This window comes from Anoplophora glabripennis, unplaced genomic scaffold (genome assembly GCF_000390285.2).
Source record: "Anoplophora glabripennis isolate ALB-LARVAE unplaced genomic scaffold, Agla_2.0 scaffold18, whole genome shotgun sequence".
Lineage (NCBI taxonomy): Eukaryota > Metazoa > Arthropoda > Insecta > Coleoptera > Cerambycidae > Anoplophora > Anoplophora glabripennis.
Genome location: NW_019416221.1, coordinates 383,915 through 403,393, shown reverse-complemented (window position 1 = coordinate 403,393; position 19,479 = coordinate 383,915). Strand labels below are relative to the sequence as shown.

General features: G+C 31.2%; 4 protein-coding genes across 4 annotated transcripts; 2 read left to right on the top strand and 2 right to left on the bottom strand.

Annotated features, from left to right (window-relative positions):
• LOC108908293 (MATH and LRR domain-containing protein PFE0570w) lies at positions 1 to 7,981 on the top strand. The gene is made up of 7 exons (XM_018712306.1): positions 1 to 3,023; positions 3,271 to 4,128; positions 5,074 to 5,393; positions 5,443 to 5,618; positions 5,672 to 6,064; positions 7,561 to 7,712; positions 7,767 to 7,981. Exons 1-7 carry the CDS (start codon positions 143 to 145, stop codon positions 7,886 to 7,888), a joined length of 4,902 nt encoding a protein of 1,633 aa, XP_018567822.1. The 5' UTR covers positions 1 to 142; the 3' UTR covers positions 7,889 to 7,981.
• On the bottom strand, positions 7,953 to 9,582 carry LOC108908294 (ubiquitin carboxyl-terminal hydrolase isozyme L5). Its single transcript, XM_018712308.2, has 4 exons — positions 9,422 to 9,582; positions 9,306 to 9,369; positions 8,758 to 9,249; positions 7,953 to 8,327 (listed from the first exon to the last, which is right to left on the bottom strand). Exons 1-4 carry the CDS (start codon positions 9,495 to 9,497, stop codon positions 7,988 to 7,990), a joined length of 972 nt encoding a protein of 323 aa, XP_018567824.1. The 5' UTR covers positions 9,498 to 9,582; the 3' UTR covers positions 7,953 to 7,987.
• A 345-nt stretch (positions 9,583 to 9,927) lies between these two features.
• LOC108908218 (multifunctional methyltransferase subunit TRM112-like protein) lies at positions 9,928 to 10,671 on the top strand. The gene is made up of 2 exons (XM_018712167.1): positions 9,928 to 10,098; positions 10,212 to 10,671. The coding sequence occupies exons 1-2, from the start codon at positions 9,955 to 9,957 to the stop codon at positions 10,506 to 10,508; spliced, it is 441 nt and encodes a 146-aa protein (XP_018567683.1). The 5' UTR covers positions 9,928 to 9,954; the 3' UTR covers positions 10,509 to 10,671.
• Positions 10,672 to 13,381: 2,710 nt separating this feature from the next.
• Positions 13,382 to 19,082, bottom strand: LOC108908235. The gene is made up of 10 exons (XM_018712192.1): positions 19,044 to 19,082; positions 18,896 to 18,978; positions 18,723 to 18,843; positions 18,517 to 18,624; positions 18,032 to 18,186; positions 16,705 to 16,961; positions 16,499 to 16,652; positions 16,297 to 16,446; positions 15,998 to 16,093; positions 13,382 to 14,773 (listed from the first exon to the last, which is right to left on the bottom strand). The coding sequence occupies exons 2-10, from the start codon at positions 18,958 to 18,960 to the stop codon at positions 14,557 to 14,559; spliced, it is 1,323 nt and encodes a 440-aa protein (XP_018567708.1). The 5' UTR covers positions 18,961 to 18,978; positions 19,044 to 19,082; the 3' UTR covers positions 13,382 to 14,556.
• Positions 19,083 to 19,479: the final 397 nt, after the last annotated feature.

The following is a 19,479-nucleotide window of genomic DNA, read 5'->3' as shown; positions in this document are numbered from 1 at the left end:
GTATGCACGTGCTCGCAAGTCGCAAGAACTCGCTTGATTTTCAAATCCAAGTTATACGCAAGCTGTTTTGAGGTTAATTTAGTTTTTGTAATAATTTGTTAATATTCTATTGGAATATGGTAATTCTAATGTACATTTCAATATGGAACAACAAAATATTGGCAATAATTCATTCACATTTACAATCAACAATTTTAGAAAAAAACAAAAGGAAGTTTTTCATGGATCAAAATTGTTATTGAGAGACTATTCTAAATATAATATTAATAAGCCTGGAAGAAACCAGTGGCTTATAGGAGATAGTTCCTTAAAAAGCAACCAAAAGAAGAAACAAAATAATTTGGTTAGAATTAGCGATCTTACTGATCAACAGAAAAAATGTGAGGATAGTCTCAATACCGTAAAACGTAAGAAGCGCAAAAAGAGAAAAAAAAATAACGTTGAAGACATGCAACAAAAGTTTTTTGAAAGCAATGCAGTAAATGGTAAAAAATATACAACAAACCCTAAAAGTGAATTAAATACATCTTTTAGAGACACTAATTACAAAAAATCAATCGCATGTCCGTTAGGCACGTCGAATGTTTCGATGACTTCCCACGTTGTAAATCATTCAAATAGAAATTCAAATGATATTAGAAGCACAGTTTCAAGTAACTACAATGTTAGTTACAAGCAAAAGAAGAAAAGAAAAAAATTAGAAAAGCAGAAGTATGATACTATTAACAAATTTAGAGGCAATAGTAACACAAGTGAATCAAATTACAGTGGTCAATTTGCATTAAATGGCTCTGAATCTAAAGTAGTTAATAAACAGGATTTAGATTTGCTTTATTTTGATATATATGGGAATGGGAGAACTAGTAAAGAACAAGAAGCAAATAAAAATGTAGTATGTAATGGTTCTCACATAAATATATTTAACTGTGATACTTCTAATAACTGTAATGATAAAAAAACTATGTTACAGCAAAGTGAAAATCGAAGAAAGAAAAAAAAAGATAATGTTAACGAATCTAATAATTTCAATTTTCTGTTTTATAATATAAATAAAGATTCAGATCAGATATGTGATAAAAATGATGTTCTGATAGAGACTGGTTTAGAAAATAATTTAGAATCTGAAGAGGTAGCTGTGATGAGTAGTGAGGATAAAGAGAGATTCAATGTACTTGGTAAAGAGTCAAGAAAACGTAAAAAGAGAAATAAAAATGCAGGAACCTCTATAAACATTTTGGATTCTGAGGATGAAGTAAAATTAAATAAACATATTTTACTAGAAGATAATGGGACAAAAAGAACAGAAAATAGTTTTAAAATGCAGGATAAATTGAAAAAGAAGAAGAGTCGAAAAAAGTCTGTTGATTTGATAGTAAATGTTTCAGACAGTGACTGTGAGTTTATTGATTTTGATAATTCAATTTCAAAGACAAAAGGCAAGCATAATACATATAAAATCGACGAAAAAGATTCTAAACCGAAACACAAGACAAGAATAATGGAAAATAATATGCAGGAAAATATTCTTGGATTCAGTAATGCTAACACTAAAAATGCTTTACTAAAAATGTCAGAAAAAAGTAGTGAAGATAATAAAGAATCTGATGAACTAAATGTAGTAGATGATTGTAAGTTTCTTAAAGTTAAAAAGAAAAAAACTAAATCTCAAGCTGACAATAATATAGGTTATACAAAAAACATGAGCAAGTTTAAAAAAGATGTTGAGGATGTACATGATACTAATATTTCAAGAGAAGATGTATTTGATTGTAATATAAATTCACTGGAAAATAAAAACAATTCATTACCTGTAACACCAGATACTAAAGCCTGTGAAATTGTAAAAGCTGCAGAATTGAAAACCCATGTAAATGAGAATGATGGAGAATGTGAGATTATTGATTTTGTTAGTTCAAATAGGAAAAAGAAGAAGCAACAATTTATTAATGTTGAATTGGATGCTATTTATTCACCCAAAAGGAAACAAAAGGTACAAGCAAAGGAAACTGATGTTCAAGAAAATACACATGAAACTACTAACACATCGAAATTATTGAGAAATATCAATAAAGATGATAGCGAATACAGTGAAATGAATATAACTGATGATTTTAAGCGTGTCAAATCCAAAAAGAAAAAACATAAAAATTACTCTAACAGTAATATTTTAAATATTCTTAAGAAAGAAGAAATAGATGAGGAAGATGATGTACATTACCAAAATTTCAGGGAACTCAATGACTCTGAATCTACAGAAGAGGAACAAGATTCAAATGATAAATTCAAATATTCCAAACAATATGGATTCACCTCTAAAAATTATATGGCAAGTGGAGGCAAATTATTTTATGAATCGCCAGGAAATAAGAGTTATACAATGTCTCAAGATGTACAAACAAATACAAACAGAAGGAATGAGCAAAGTCAAATTGGAGATAATGATACATTGACGATTATTTCTGAGGATGAATGTGAAATTATCGACTATGTTAGTTCAAATTCAAAGAAAAGGAGGAAACGTGTTACTAGTACAAAATCAGATGTCTACAATACACCCAAAAAGAAATATAACACAACAATAAAAATTGTTGATAATAATGAGAATTCTGCAACAGTGTCAAGAAAAAATAATTACGATGCAAGTATATCCAAAGGACAAACTGGAAATAGTGCTTCAGATGTTGAAAAACAGAAAATATTTAAGGAAGTCAATAATAAACAACAAGAGCATTACAACAAACTAGATACGGTTAAATCCCTAAAAGAGGAATGGTGTTGGGACGACGAATTAGGGAACCATTATAGTATTTCACATAAAAACAATGAGATGGCGTGTGTAACTAAAGACGATAAATCTGTAGAAACTAAAACCGAGATACAGGAAACCAGTACAAACAGTTTAACCAGTAACGTAAAGCTTGAATGTTACAGTGATAAACCAAATATTGGAGTATTTACACTTAGAACTGATTTAAATTCACCAACTAAAACAGTTCAAAAATCAGACGAAATGGAAATTAAAGGTATGGAAGTTTATTAGCACTTATAAATGCCTTAATTTGAAATGAAATACCTCGTCTAACTTTGTCGTGTTTTGTACAGTAGTAATAGATCCCTTGTTTGAACAGAAGTAACCCTTTTATCCATTTTGTAACATTATTCATGTGCGCTTATATTTGATTTGTTTTTAATATTAATTCCCTATTATTTCATTTATTTAAACATTTATAATATATAATATTAATATTTATTTGAAAACATATTTTATAGATGATAATCAAGATGACCCGAGCAATTCAAAAAGTGAATCAACATTTTTAGAAGAAGAAACGAACAAAGTGGATGAGAAAGTTAAAAATATTAAAACACCAAATAGTTCTGAAAGTGAACATGAGATAATCGACTACGTTGGTTCAAGTACTAAGAAAAAGAGAAAACATATCACTGGTGAGGAGTTAGAGGCCCGTAATACAAACAAAAAGAAATGCAAAACAGCAAAGGTGAAAAACGAAGAAAACGTTGAAATTCGTAATGCATTAAATAATTTACAATACAATGAAAATGAGTTGAGTGGAAAAAATCCAGCCGATGATTATAATTTAGTCAAAGTTGAAAAGAAGAAACATAAATTCTTGGAAATTCGAACTGATGTAGATTACGTCGAGAAACAGGAAACTATTAAAGAAGAAGTCGATAATGAACGGCAAGAGAATCCTTTTGAACTAGTTTTAGTTAATTCTCTAAAAGAGGAACATTATCAGGACGAATTAGAAGATTGTAACAGTATTTCATTGAAAGAGAACGACTTGAGCAGTGTCTATGAAACTGAGGACGACAGTACACATGAATCTCAGAAAATTTTTAACGACTGTCAGTCTTCAGACAGTTCTGAAAATGAGGACAGTACACATGGATCTCAGGAAATTTTTAGTGACGATCGGTCTTCAGACGGTTCGGAAATAATCGGTTCTAAATGGGGATATGCGCAATATAATACTGAGGTGGACGAAGATGGTACAAATAATTCGACTAATGATGCATTAAACTCTTATGAATATCATATCGATAAAGTAAATATTGATGCAATTACAAAGGATTCATATGTATCAGATCACATAGAAAGTGAAGGTATAGTATTTTTTTTTTTAAGTAATAAATTTTGGCCTACGGGCTTGAACCAATTGATTTTATGGAAAATCGATTACTTTTAAATCTGTCAGGTATAAAAATAAAACCTATCAATTTTGCGATGATTCTTGTCCAATACAAAACCAGATCCAAAATATGTAATTGGTTTGTATGTCGGATATTACATAGAATGAAGAATATTTATCTTAAATTATGATCTTGTATCTTCGAACCACATATAGTCTTTCCGATATCAGTTGAAGAACCAAGAGAATGACAGTATGTACCAGGTTCGGTCGCTGACGCAGCAACTCGGCATTGAAATATTTGAAAAACTTGTTCCTATATTTATTTAGCCCTACTCATATACAGGTCTGGTCGAACTAAACGTGGAGGTGGTAGAAATGTATACGCCCAGTTGAAGAATGCGAGCGCGGGTAAACGAAATGCAAATACAGTTGCATTGGTCCACTGGGCAATAAATCTCAGCCGCTGACAAGTGGTTGACAAATTGCCCAGCAGTGCAGTGTAGCAATTGCGGAATTTGGTGTGATTCATTTAATTTTAATTTGTTATAGGCACCTTCTATTAAAATCATTGATATTACAATTGCGAAAGGGAGAAATAATATTATTATAGAAATTTTCTGCACATTATATACAAATTATTATAATTTTTTACCTTTAGCAGGAAATTTTTTTAGGGAAGCCTATGAAACTCATTAAATTTTATCGCCAGGCGTTTTTTTACATGTTCAACTGACTTCGGAAAGACTATAACAGAAAGTGCCTTAAATGAAATAAAATATGCACTGGAAATACGTGTTATCCGGAATTTTGAATATCACCGAGTCCGAACGAATAGTCGAGTTTATCCTGTGCTAATTATTAAGCTCAAAGTAAATAAATAATTAGTTTACATTTATATTTCCCTATTTTTTTATAGAGGATGAGGACAGAAAAAAGGAAAGTCCAGATAAAATCAAGAGGAATGAGGAGAGTATTCGTAAAAGACAAAGGAAGTCGATTATACCGGTAATATGCACCGATCCAGAAGAACTTGAGGATGACATTGAGAAGCTGAGGAATTTAATAGTCCTGTTCCCTTTCAGTATACCTCCTTTGCATGCTTTAACAACCAGAACGACTACACCGACAAAGGAATTGCTAGAAAAAATTCGACAACAGAATTTGTCGATAAAAAGTGGACCTTTCAGCAAAGAAGAAGACGAGAAGATCATAGAAAATTGGAAACAGTTATGCAGAGTCAGTAAATTATTTTAGTTGTAAAGACAATTCTAACCTTTTTTTTTAGGAACATGGTTTGGGGATGAACCCTTCCCTATTTTTCAAATTTCCTACGAAAATGAAGATGGAAACGAAAGTAGACATCCTACGTTACCTAGCACACGACATGGACGATCGCCTCGTGCACCGAGTATATATTAGATTTCGGCACCTACTTCAACAAGACCATATAAAAACCGGACGGTATTTTGTCGCAAACTGTCTTATTTCGTTCATACAAATATTTTTGTTTTCAGGTTCACCCCCGAGGAAGATGAAATGTTATTAGAGTTTCTGAGGAACACGCACTCGGGGCGTCCTTTTAGTGATTTATCTAAACTACTCCGTCGCACCAAAACATCTGTTGAAAGACGCTATAATCTACTGACGAATAATGATAATAAAGTAACTCATTGGACTGTAGAAATGGTCGATAGGTTCGTTAAGGCGCTAATGAAAATTACGAAATGTGAAAAGGTAAAGAAACTGAAGCATAGAGAGTTTACGAATAAAGAATGGCAAAAGTTGTCCAAAAAATTGGATAATATACCTATTAAAAAATTACAACGTGCATGGAAAGTTACAATATATCCCCGATTGTTTTCTAAGGAAGTTGATATGAGAGAAGTGAAGGAGGATATAATAAATATGTAAGTATCGTATTTTTTTTCTTGATATTTTTATACAGGGTGTGCGGTAAAAAATGTGACATACTCAAGAGTGGAAATGGGTGAAAATAAAATCAAGTTACCGTAGTACAATTTTGCTTCCTTAAAATGGTGCCTCCGCTTTTTAAAATATTTCAATGAAATTTGGTATAGGGGAATTTTTGGGGTGGTAAGATATGAAGATGATCTAAATTTTTACTTAAAACATAGAGATCTTTAAGAACACCGTAAACAGTGTTTCGTTTTTTGCAATTTTTTTATTAGAAATTTTAAAGAAATAAATGTTCTTTGAAGTGCCATTTTATTTACTTCAAAAAAGGTACCGTTCCAAAGAAAACTGGATTTTTAATTTTTTACAGCAATGGTGAGACCCGTACCGGTTTTTAGGCGATGATAATCTATGTGATTACCAAATTATTCATGTATTTTGCGCACAAATTTTCATTTCAATATCTTCATTTGTATCTACAGAGCGTTCATAATTGTTTACAAACCACGTAACTGCCGAGTTTAGGCAACCCAACATTGCACGATTGGTGCTGGTATAGTCTTTCCGACCTCAATTGAAGACCAAATAGCTAGGCAGTATGTACCAGGTTCGGTCGCTACGCAGCAACTCGGCATTGAAGTATTTGAAAAACTTGTTCCCATATTTATTTAGCCATACCCGTATACTGGTCTGGTCGCCCAGTTCGAGAATGCGCGCGCTGCCATAAGTTTTAGTTGTCGACAAATTGCCTAGCAGTGCAATGCAGCAATGCGGAATTTGGTGTGATTCAGGTCATTTTAATTTATTAGAGGCATCTTCTATTTATTAACTATTCATATTATAATTGCGATAAGAGGGATATTTTGTTTATTAATATTATTACATGGCATTTTGGAGACCTTTTGAAACGGAACAAAACGGAATACCGCCAGACAATATTGAATTAGTAGAACCTGTTGTTGTTGAAACAGATTTAGATTTTAAAAATAAAGATTTACATGTATAATGTCAACGTCTCATTTTGAATATTTACGATTGTTTAAAAAAGAAAATGAAAAATCATATAATGAAATTGTAAATAGAATTCAAATATTAACTGCAGTTTTTCGTGTTATTAAACAAGGTCTTATAGATCATTGCGTAAAGAGGAAGCGAAACCAAAAATTTAAAAATTGGCCTTCAAAGTTGTCAAAAAAAACAAATTTAATTAATAACTTCATAACCCTTTTACCGATCGCGTTAAAATTTGGCACTGTAACTAAAAAACCAAAAATTTGTTATTAAATTTTTTTTCGTAGATCGTATTTATTTATCGTCAGTCAAACGTCGGTGAAGTTTGCGGACACCCTATATATAAGTATGTAGAATAATGTAATAATTTTATGTTGTACCTATGTCGGTTAACTCTGTTTTTTTATAACACAACCAAGAAGTTGTAGCTAATCGGAAAAATTGGCCTAAAGCATCACTAAACTATTTTTTTTTTTAGTTTATGTGATCGAAACGAAACAGATTGGAGAACGGTGAACTGGAAGGAAATAGCAAAGCACTTTAAAGGTGTCACTGCGGATAAAATATACATGATGTTTAAACAACTGATACACTTCCACGTGCCTAGACATAAACGTAGTGATCTTAAAGGTATTTATGTCGGTGATTCAATTATTTCAATTATAATTGTAATTCGTTTTGCAGAGTGCCTGGATTTCTTGAACAGTATGCTCTCGAGATATGGTAGGTTACATTCTACACATAAATTTAAAAAATTTATCGTTAAAAACGGCCACATAACTTATAATATTGAAAACTCCAATTAATAATCGTCATGTTTAGTTTGATTTATTTTTTAGTTTTGACGTTTTAAATAAGAAGACTTTTGTTATTGTAAAAAACCTTTTATTGAAAAAAAAAACAGCCTAACCAGTAACTTTAGATTTTTGTTTCTTTAATGTTTTTTCCTTGGCCTGCTCATATAGAGGCATGAGCTTTCCCTCCTTTGCTAATATTTTAAGTATCTCTACGATAAGAGGTAAGTAATTGTGTTTTCGCCTTATATTTTCAGTTTGATATTGACGTCTTTTATTATCCTCTTCGTTAATTAGTAAACGCAATCTTGTCAGTTCTGCTTGTTGCGAATCAGTTTCCATTCCTGCACCTTCGATTTGTTTTTGAATCTCCTCTATTTGTCTTTCGTACAACATTTTCCTGTCGCTTACTATTGCCATGAGATTAAAATGAATTTCACCTTCGCTGTACCTAAAAAAGATTTAAATATTAACATAGTAGATCCTTGAAAGTGGCTAAATCCAATAATCTGGACTACATTCTGTTAACTTGAATATTTTAAAATGTAGTCTGAATTTCAACATTCCTAGACACGCAGGAATCTTAGTTTACATACTTGGTTTAGTTCTCTTTGATAATTAGCAGACGATATGTTCAGCACATCGAATAAACATAAACCTACGATCACTAAAATTAAAACGCAAAATGGACTGCAGAAAAACATGGAGGGTTTTGGAAGAATAGTACTGGTTTTTATGAAATTATATATATTGATTTTTATTGTAAAAACTCTATTTGTAAAGTAAAAGTAAAATGTTAAGTACTCAAAATATATTTTATAAAATATTCTCTCTATTTAATTCTACATTGCAGCATTTATGCAGTTTTAAAAAATGTATACCTTTGAATACGTTTTTCTATGATAGGTCGTGCGACATCTGTCCAATCAATGTCGGCTGGTACAGCCCCCAAATCGATCGGGCCCTGTTTTAAGCCGTCCAGTTCGTACAACCTCCCATCTATTGGCACGTAACCCACGAAATGAAAGACATCTTCGTTTTTGTTGCTCATAGACGGGTCAAATTCAAACAGTTGTTGCCTTGCAAAAGAATTATGAACTGTTCGAATAACAGGCGAATTACTTATAGTCAGACCCTTCATATTCGCATCAAATCCTTGACAAAAATCTTTGAGTTCCGTCAGTGTATGGCCAAGCTTTAAATCTGTATGTCGGCAATTTAAAAGAATACTCAATATAGCTTGAGTAGCACACGCATTTTCTATTACTTGTCTTGCAAAAAATATTTTTTCCAGTCTGCTATCTTGTACTAAAGATCCTGATGGGTCGTCTTCCTTTGTCCATTTAAAAAGAAAAATCAAACCATGGATTGGCCTATGAACACAAAATATAAAATTATACATCTATTTTGAATTAAACAATATCCTTACTTTAAATTTTCAAATTGTTCCCCATCTAAACTCCACAGTTCCTCAACTTGTACACCTTTACAACCTGCAAATTACAGTTGCATTATTTAGTAATTGCCATATTTGCTATTAGTTACCAAATTCTCTAATTAATTCAGTAAAAACTCCTGGATCGCTTTCAATTAAACACCAATTTCCAGCACTTTCGGCCATGGTACGTTTTAACTTTTATTTATTTTAAATTATAAAATAAATAAGCATTTAACCTCAAAAGGCAAATAGTCACGAAATTTGACAATCGAATCGACAATTACTTTTAGTTTTTTTTCTTTTTTACCCTATAGTAGGATTTGAGCATTCGTTTTGACAATAACGCAGAACAAATACTTCTCGTGATCCTTGTCAGAACAAATCCTGTAAGTGAAGTGACATCTTTGGTGAAATAGTTTAAGAAACGAAAAATAAGAGGATTTTTTTGAAGGCGATCACCCTAGATTACATAGTCCATTGTAAAATTGTAAATGGCAGTATGTAATCAAGTTCTAGTAAGCTATCAGTTAATTTTCCTATATCCTTATCATCAGTGATTCCCCGTAGGTGTAAAATTCTGTTATTCTTTTACCTATGGGTTGACTAGTCTGTGGTACTGCAATATCTGTATCTGTGATCTATGCAGTTCTGTGCTACAAAATTTCTCGTATTTAAAAACTTAAATAAAAAAATACCAAAAAGGAAAATGAAATTACTTACACATAATATGTTAACTTCTAAATGTATGAAAGGAGTAAGTGTTGGATACCCCCTTGGAATAAACGTGAGTTTTAAATTATTTTTTATTATCTGGTATTTAAGGTTATTTGTGTACCTATATTTTATTTTCAATATATTTAAACGCTCCGATATTCCTACATTACCTTTGCTTTTCAGGCATCCGATGTTAGGGTATCCGAGGTAGACTTTAACCCTGATTTTGTGGCAAAAATGATTCCAAAATTAGATTGGGAGGTTTTGTATAAAGCCGCAGAAAGTATTGGCCAACTGGAGGATTTACCAAAAGAAATTATTGACAACTACGAAAGTGACCACGAATTTTTAAAGAAAGTGCATCATGTTTTACTAGAAGTCGACATCATAAATGGAGAATTAGTTTGTCCGGAATCTGGTAGAAAATTCCCTATAAATAATGGTATTCCCAATATGTTACTAAATGAGGACGAAATATAAACATGTAATAGGTAACTTATTTTATTTTTATGAAATCTGTAATGTCTTGTTTTCGATAGTATTTGCTTTATATCTTACGACTAACTGGCTAGTGAATAAACGAATGGTATATAGTTTATTACTGTTGGAAATATGTTTAATATTAAACTTAATGTTAGATATCGTTTATTATATAATTGTTACGCCTAGTTCATATGACGTGGAATTGAGATAAATTTAGGATGGAATGGAAAAACTACTTATCTTTGATCGCTTCCAAAGTTTACATTCTTACAACTGGTCGTGAAGAAGTTTCTTACTCATATGGACACTTAGAATTCGATTACAATTAAAAAATAGTGGAATGGAAGAAATGGTAGAAAAATCTGTAAAGCAAAGATATATTTTTAACTACATTTTATATCTACACGGTATATTAACTAAATTAACACTACAGTTCAATCTATCTAAATTACAAAAATAGGTGTTTTGAAAAATATACATACATTAAATTTTGTATTAGGACTGTGCAAGATTTGTAAAAGAGTAGGATGATAGTGGAGTTTAATAGTATTAGAAATAGAGAAACGGCAAACAAAATTGCTACCCACAGCCAATACAAATTTAATTTTTAACCTGGTATTTATACTGAGATATCAGAAAAGTTTCATCAGATTAATATGTGTTTATTCAACTGGACTTATCCAGAGACATCACATAAACTTTTCTTGATGACAGAGTATAAATTAAATCTAGAATCAAAAATTCTTTACATCACAAAAATATTAGCCTAAATCTCTAAACAACACCATTTACGTTGTTAATAAAACAGAACAATTTAAACACATATTTGAGACACGATACACATAATTTTGTTACAGTTAAGACAGTGTAACAAAAGGGATACAGCTCTCAAGAGGAGAAGAATGTTATTACTTTACAAATTTAACGTTTTCAACTTATCTGCACTTTTACACTCCTGAATATATCTTCATTCTCTATTATCAACTCGAATAATAAAGGTTGTAAATATCTGAAGTGTGCACCGAGTGTGAAAATCCAGAGAAGTCGAAAATGCTGTAACTACCTGGTATTTTGAATAACTGATCCTAGCGTAGGCCTAAAGTTACATGAATGAATTTCTAAAATGAGATATCAGCTGAAGTTGATATATTCTGCTACTATGAGGCAGAAACAACTAAATAAAATTTCATTTTGAATGTTGTAAATACATTTTATAGAAAAATATGTTAAAAATATATAAATAACTAATAACAGATAAATAATGTTCGCAAATAACACAATATAAAATTTATAAAAATAATATAAACACTTATTTCATTAATAAACATATATAAAATTTTGAAAATATTCGAAGTTTCAAATAATTTTTATTTTGAGGCTGTTTCGTTTCTCATTACAGGGATCTCGGAAATGGTAAAAGAGCTTAAATGGGGGACCAACATTATGCCTCTATAAAATCATGGCTAACATAATCATGTTGAAAACTAATCAGTTTTCAAAATATTTGAAAAAAAAACGAAATTTTGGAAATCCATTTTTGTTTAATTTTAGCCTTGTTTGAGATATTGAAAAAAGAAGAACGCTTTCTCATGGCAACTTTTTGTCCTCTATCGAATGGCATAATCAATTTTTATATGTAACGTTTCTTCATTTTTGTAAATACGACCCTGGAAATTTTATTACATTTTTTGCAAGCCTTCATGACCCCTAATACTGTACTGCCTCAGTGCCCGAACCAGATTCATACGTTTTGTCTTGAAAAATTAATCATCAATGTATTTATTCCAAATATCTCTAATTTTTTATTTAGATTTCTATGTTTATTGAATTATCGTACACTCTTAAGTATCGTTAAGCCCTGTGAAATCCACCTAATTATTTAAACTATTACCATCACATGTTACAATAAAACATTATTAGAGTTTTAGTCTCCGTCACCTGGTCATACATAATTCAATAAGTTGTGTCAAAATTAAAACATTACAATTTTAATTTCATTATGACAAATTAATTCTTAAAAACGCATATGAACAATCAAAACTCCAAATGAATTTTATAGTTTAAAAAATTATAGTAAATGTTTAAAAACGTTTCCGTTATGGCAAACGTTGAAAATGAGGACAAGCTAAATATGATCGGAATTTTTTATATCTGTAACCACAAGTGTGAAAGAGCGTGTCAGATGTATTTGTATGAATACCCTGAAAAAAATTAGAACAAAGTTTGTTCGAATTTTGAGCATCCGAGAACTTTAGAAATAACTATGAGCACGGGATTAAAACTCAAAGAATGTTTTATTGTAACGTGTGATGATAATAGTTTAAATAAGTAGGTGGATTTCACAGGGTCTAACAACACTTAGAGTGTACGATAAATTCAAGAAACCTAAAAAGAAAATTAGATAAATTCGGAACAAATACATTGGAAAGGAATTTTTCGAGACGGAACGGTTGAATCTGGTTCGGGTTGAGGCAGTACAATAAAATTTAAAGGGTCGTATTTAAAAAAATGAAGTTGATGATGGTCCTGGAGAGGAAACGTTACATATAAAAATTGATTATGCCATTCGATAGAGGGCAAAAAGTTGCCATGAGAAAGTGCTCTTCTTTTTCAATACTACCTCAAACAAGGCTGAAATGAATCAAAAACGGATTTCCAAAATTTTGTCTTTTTCAAATATTTCGAAAACTAATCATGTTAGCCTTGATTTTTTAGAGGCATAATGTTGAGCCCCTGATTATGCAACTTTGTTCCCATTTAAGCTACTTCGTATCTCTTACCGTTTCCAAGATCCCTGTATTGAGAAGCAAATTTGTAACAGCCTGTATATGTAGAGAGCACTCATTAAAACAATAAAATAAAATAGTAAACTGTTATAAAAATATGGTAAAATATTATGCCTAAATTATTCAGAATATAATTCAATAGAAAATTGTATTAAATAAGCTTGTAGATAATAATTAAAGTTTCAACAGAACTTCTGCAAACGTAAACCATAATTAGAAATAATCAATATATTTTTTAAACATATAGAGTTTGTTTTTTACAAGTAGCTAACAATTATTTGGAATAATTTTTTTAATATTTCAAAGAATTTGTGTATTTTGGACTCTTTTTATTTTATGAAAAAATGTAATCCTTGTTAAAAAGTTCTGCCTTTGTTCAAATCTAGAAAAATGTAGTTTTAAGTGCGCCAATTCAATGATACATTATATCAGTCAAAAGACAAAAAATTAATAATTTTTCAATATTCGATATTTATAAGGTATCCACAGATCGTCTTCGACAGACGTGTCGAAAATAAGAAAAATTTTGTAACTAAAATTTTGGCATTTTAGAAAACAACTTTTTAAGAGTTTAACAAACATTCACTTTAAATGTGTATGTCGTAGCTATCAAGTATCATTTACCAAGTGAAAATAGTAAGCTAACGAAGTTCATATCAGTTTGCACCGGTAGTTATAAAGGTACGCTACTTCTGTCAAATTAACAGCATCTGGGAGAAAAAAGTTCTCTGTTCAAAAAAACAATAATAAACATAACAGAAATTTAAAAAAAATAATGCACTTAAGAAGTAATCAGACCCTTCCAAATTGTGAACATGCAACTAAGCGATGACGCTCGAATGAAGCCTTTTGATGCATTCTCTATTTGCGATACAGTGTAAAACGATAAAGAGGTGACAATGTGGCTATCAAAAAATATTTCGTTGGGTTGTACTTTTCCTTCACCTTTTTCTTTGTAAGATCGGACTTGCAATGCAAAAAGTAAGATAAAATAAGAGGAAACTTAAACAGTAGCATATAAAAAATATAAAACAAAAATATTTGGTATAGAACTTTGGTCTTTCAAGTTTAAGTTGAGAGTATTATTAGCTTTTTTGCTTCCCCAATTTACTTGAGCTGGATTAACGCAACTTTACATTACACTAAAACTTATCGTTAACAACAATAACTACATTACCATTATTTTAAACAAACATCAAGAAATGTGCTATTACGTTAAGTGGGTCTTTTTTCGTTTACAATATGTTACAAACATAATGTTATTTGCCGCGAGATTCCCCAACAATAGCATTTTTAAGTTGAGAAAAGATCGAGCCTTTGGCCAAATTTCTTTTGGGACCCTTTCGTATTTCTGCGTTTGGACCGCAAACCTGGTAAGTTCTTTCCGACAAAAGTTCCGGATTTGGACCCTTGGCCAAACCTCCAGGACCTTTTCTAAAAGTCGCATTTGTTCCTTGCCACTTCACATAATCCTCTCTAAAAGAAATTTATTAAGACAAACCATTGGAGCATTATGATATATCTATTCTTTAGATACGGGCAGAATATGATATTTTATTTTGTTATTATAATGCTGAAGGTATGGTCAACTTATACAGGGTGTTTCAGTAGGATATGTACATACTTCAGTATGTTATTCTACGTTCAATTTTAAGCAAAAAAATTTCCTATGAACTTAGGTCTGGAAACGCTTCGTTTAAGATATACAGGATGTCAAATTTAAAAAAATTAATTACATTTTCTTTAATAACTCTCGACTACTTTAATTTAAATTCATGAAATTTTGTACGCTGATATGTTATTTTGTTATGCCTTTTCCAATGGAAATACACGGGCTGCTCAAAGAGAATATCGGAGACAATTTCCTAATAGAACGGTTCCAGTTGCAAGGATGTTTACTAACACATTTACCAAATTACGTTTTCTTCCAAGTAGTCATTAACATTCCGAATTACGCAAACAAGACTTATCCTTTCCACATTTAAAACGCACAAACTTTTCAACCAAGAGATCATGCCAGAAGATTGGAATTTTACTTGGAAAATTGGGATTTTGGAATTTTTTTATTTTTTTACTGACGAAGCTGATACATAATTAACACTAATACAATTTGCATGCATCATCATCTTTAGATGAGTTTTTTACGGAAACGGCTACTCCTAGACCTCAATAAGATGTACATTTCTTAAGTAAAAAAGATAGGGAAAATGTTTTTCTATTCCGAAATGACATACACCTTGGCACAAAAAAGTTGAAAAGATTTAAAATGATCCTAATGGTCGTTTGTCCATAAAATTTGAATTTCTCATCCCAAGAAACCTCCGCATACTGAATTTCATGAATTTAACTCAAAGTAGTCAAGAGTTATTAAAGAAAATGTAATTAATTTTTTTTTAATTTGACATCCTGTATACCCTAAATGAAGCGTTTTCAGGAAATTTTATGCTTAAAATTGAACGTAGAATAACATACTGAAGTATGTACATCTCTTCCTGAAACACCCTGTATGATATTAAAGATACAAAACTAAATAGTTATATTACATCAATAAGACGAATTTGTTTGTGAATCTATTCACCGTTAGACATTTCTATAAATTCTTAATTGATTGAAAAGATGATTTAAAATACACGAAGTAACAAAATTACGATGAAAAATTAATAATTATTCTAAGTTTAACGAAAATAATTTTTAACTTACAGAAGTAATTTTTCATTGGCACCTTTTGCATATAAAGGATTGTGGCCCTTGGTACTGGCTAAATTTTTTGAGTGTGAATCGTGCTCTTCAATTACCCTGAAAATTTAATAGTTACTTTCCTGAGAAAACTGATTGTAACTAAAACCCAAAAAATCAACGCTTTTTAGTTTCATGAATTTGTAATAATACATTTTTTTTAGTACCAATTTATAGATTTAATCGCTTTTGATCAATTTTTTTGAAAAAAACGACTATAACAAAATAATTAGTTTCAAAATTTCTATGCCATTAAAAAATACCTGACAAATGTAGACTTTTCTTTGTCGGATTTTTCTTTTAGCAATGATTTTAACGACTGCCTGCTCTGGGATACTGAAATATTTGAAACGGTCGCTGCAGAGGTACTCGGAACGGAATCCGGATCAATTTCAGAAGAGTCCTGTTCTTGCCTAAAGGAAAAAATATATAAAAAACTATTTTTGATCTTTCGCAAATACTCACTGCTTTTTTTTATTATCTGCAGCTTCGGTGTCCTCTTGTATCATAATCTGCAAAATTTGATTCGCCCTATTCTCGTCAAAATTAACACTCTCAAGGGCCATAGATATCAAATGCTCAGGTACATCTTTATACTTTTCCTGTAGATTCGTTTTAACTAAAACAAAACGTTACGTACAAGACAAAAAAATTGAATATATATATCTTACTCTGCTGCTTTTCTTCCGTTGATTTGATTTTCAGTAGAGGACTTGGTGGTTTCTCTTTTGTCTCTTCTTCTTCTTTTTGTTTCTCCTGTTTTTTAGCCTCCATCTTCTGTTGTGCCACCTTGACAGTATCTTTTTTAGCGTAGCCCATTTCTTTGAGGACATCGGAAACCTTCTGAATGTTGTGTTCATTATTCTGCAGAATTTCTAAGATAAGAGTTTCATCGGCTTCCGGGAAAATTGACTTCATGTACCTGGAACTATTTTCTGTGAGATAATGATTTAAAATATACATATTTTAAATAATATAAACCCCATCGACAACAGTTTATAAGCAAAATAGGTTATAATGTATACATATTCTACAAAATAAAAATATTCAGATTAATACACAAATTAAATAAAAAAAATATCATGCGATGACGGGTAGGCAGCTAAAAAAAAATATATATTATTTATCTATCTTTCATCTAAAATTAAAGATGTATATTTTATAAAATGGTTCCTTTGTAATTGCAATATAAATTAAGTAGGTACATAGTGTGGAATTTGAACAGTTTATAAAATATACTGAGTCTTTAGACAGAAAGTCTGGACCTTAATTTCAATTTAGGCGATGAATGTGGCCGAGGAGAGCTGCGGAAGCCATCCCCAATTCTTGGAGAACCTGTATAAGTGCTGTTAGTACCCGATCCGGGTCGAAATATCGGACTACCCCCCCTGGAGTTAGCATAAAACCCTAGGGGTGGAGTCATATGCAAAGAAGCATGTACCCCGGGGTGATGTATATTTCTTTGCGGTGGGGGGGTTGCAAATGGACCTGGCGTTGTGATGGGATTTTTTTCCACTTTCAAAGCACTTATTACAAGAGCTTCGCGATTGTGATACCTAGAAATGTTAGAAAGCAATGAGTGAATAAAGTGTTAATTGGAGCGGATGCTAAATGACACTGAAACTTGTTAGAAATAAGCTGATAATAATAAGGCTTTATATACAAAGCTTAATATTAAACGAGAAATAAGAATATTGTTACAGAGTAATTTTTAAGCTTGATTCAATAGTGTTACATGTTTTATAAAACATGTATAAAATAAATTAAATAAATATTTTTTTTTTACTTCATCTTCAATGATATACCTGTTTATTAAATTTAAAAACTATTAAATTTTATATAGCCTTTTTATTTTAATTTAAATAAATAAACTATGAACTGACGGAAAAATGCAGAAATTTTTCAAATTTGCAGTATTCTTGTCTTTAATTATAAAAGTATTTCACCCTGATATATTCATTTTCAAGGAGCAAAAAAGAGGACAGATTAGTAACTTACTTTTTCAGAAGCAGTCTGATATGGGTATCAGATACGGTTGGAAACATTGCAGAAATTTTTGAAACTGCTTCATCAGTATCTGTTAATGCTGTCAAAGAACTATCTTGAACTTTAGATGTTCTCAATGTCAGTGGACTCATTCGCGGCTTTATATCCTTAAAAATGTTCAATATTATCATCGTTTAATTACAGGACAAGAGAATTCATTCAATTTTAAACACTGTCCACAGTTTTAGGGGAGTTTAGATTATCTGTAACCAAGGGGCAGCAAAGTTGACGCTATCAGATCTCACAATACATACCACAGAGAGGTAATTTGTTAATTAAACTGTTATAATAGAAAAGGGTATTAAAAAGAATAAATGCAATAACTAGTTTGTTAGATTTAAGGTATCGACTGCGATATTCCCTGGACAATGTTAAAATTTGTGGGATAGAGGTTGCCTTGAAGGTGATTATTTCGTAGAATTATTTTAAAGAGGTACCTGTAGAGGAACACTTTTAGGGCTCATACGTGCTGGCATTTGAAATGCTGGAATAGGAGGGGGCTGACTAGGGTAGACATAATTCCTTCGTAAATCTGGTGATCCGTGCTATTTTTTGAAGAAAAATCCACAGCAGCATGTGTTTAAGGTAAAGTCCAATTAATGTAAAGACATGCGTTGTTTTAAAATTTAAAGGATTAAATTACCTGCAAGGGTATATACTCCGACTGCATATTTGTTAAATGTTTTGGCCCCCCATGAATAGACTTAAGACGAAGCCTTGGATCTTCCCAAGTAGTTGTCTGTGTGTAGTGGTTAATATAGTAGCTATAAAAGTAGAAAATTAGATACAATATATAATTGTAACATTTCAACTTACTATTTTCCACTACATTCGTCTATTCTGTAGTCCCACCCTGGAGGTAAGGTTTGTAAATTAGCCATATTTAAAGGTCAGTGGAGCTGCGAAAATATAATTAAAATTATTTAAAAACACTATAAATATGTCTTTCAAAAGTAACACGAACCTGCAATTATTGATTTGTTTGTCAACAGAACAGTCCTCTGTCAACTGTCACTGTCAAATACCGCATAGAGTATAGAGTTAACATGGAGTTAATGTGGAGTTAACTGACAACTGTCAAATGACCATAAACACAAAAGCTTTTTTTCGCGAGTGTAGTGGTATGTTGTAGTATTCCTAGATTCGAGAAGTATAGGAGTATCTGTAGTTTGAGTCTGTGAGTGAATGAAGAGATATAAAGTACCATATGACAACTAAGATCAAAAGAGATAGAAATAGTAACTACAAGTCAGATAGATATTCACCAATATTCAATCGCGAAAAACAGCTTATAGATGTCATAGATAAAAAGGAGTTTAATTTTTGTCAAATCTCTTGTGCGGCAGCAGCATTTGATTCTGCGCATATCATTACAAAAATATATCGCGTGGAAAACGCAC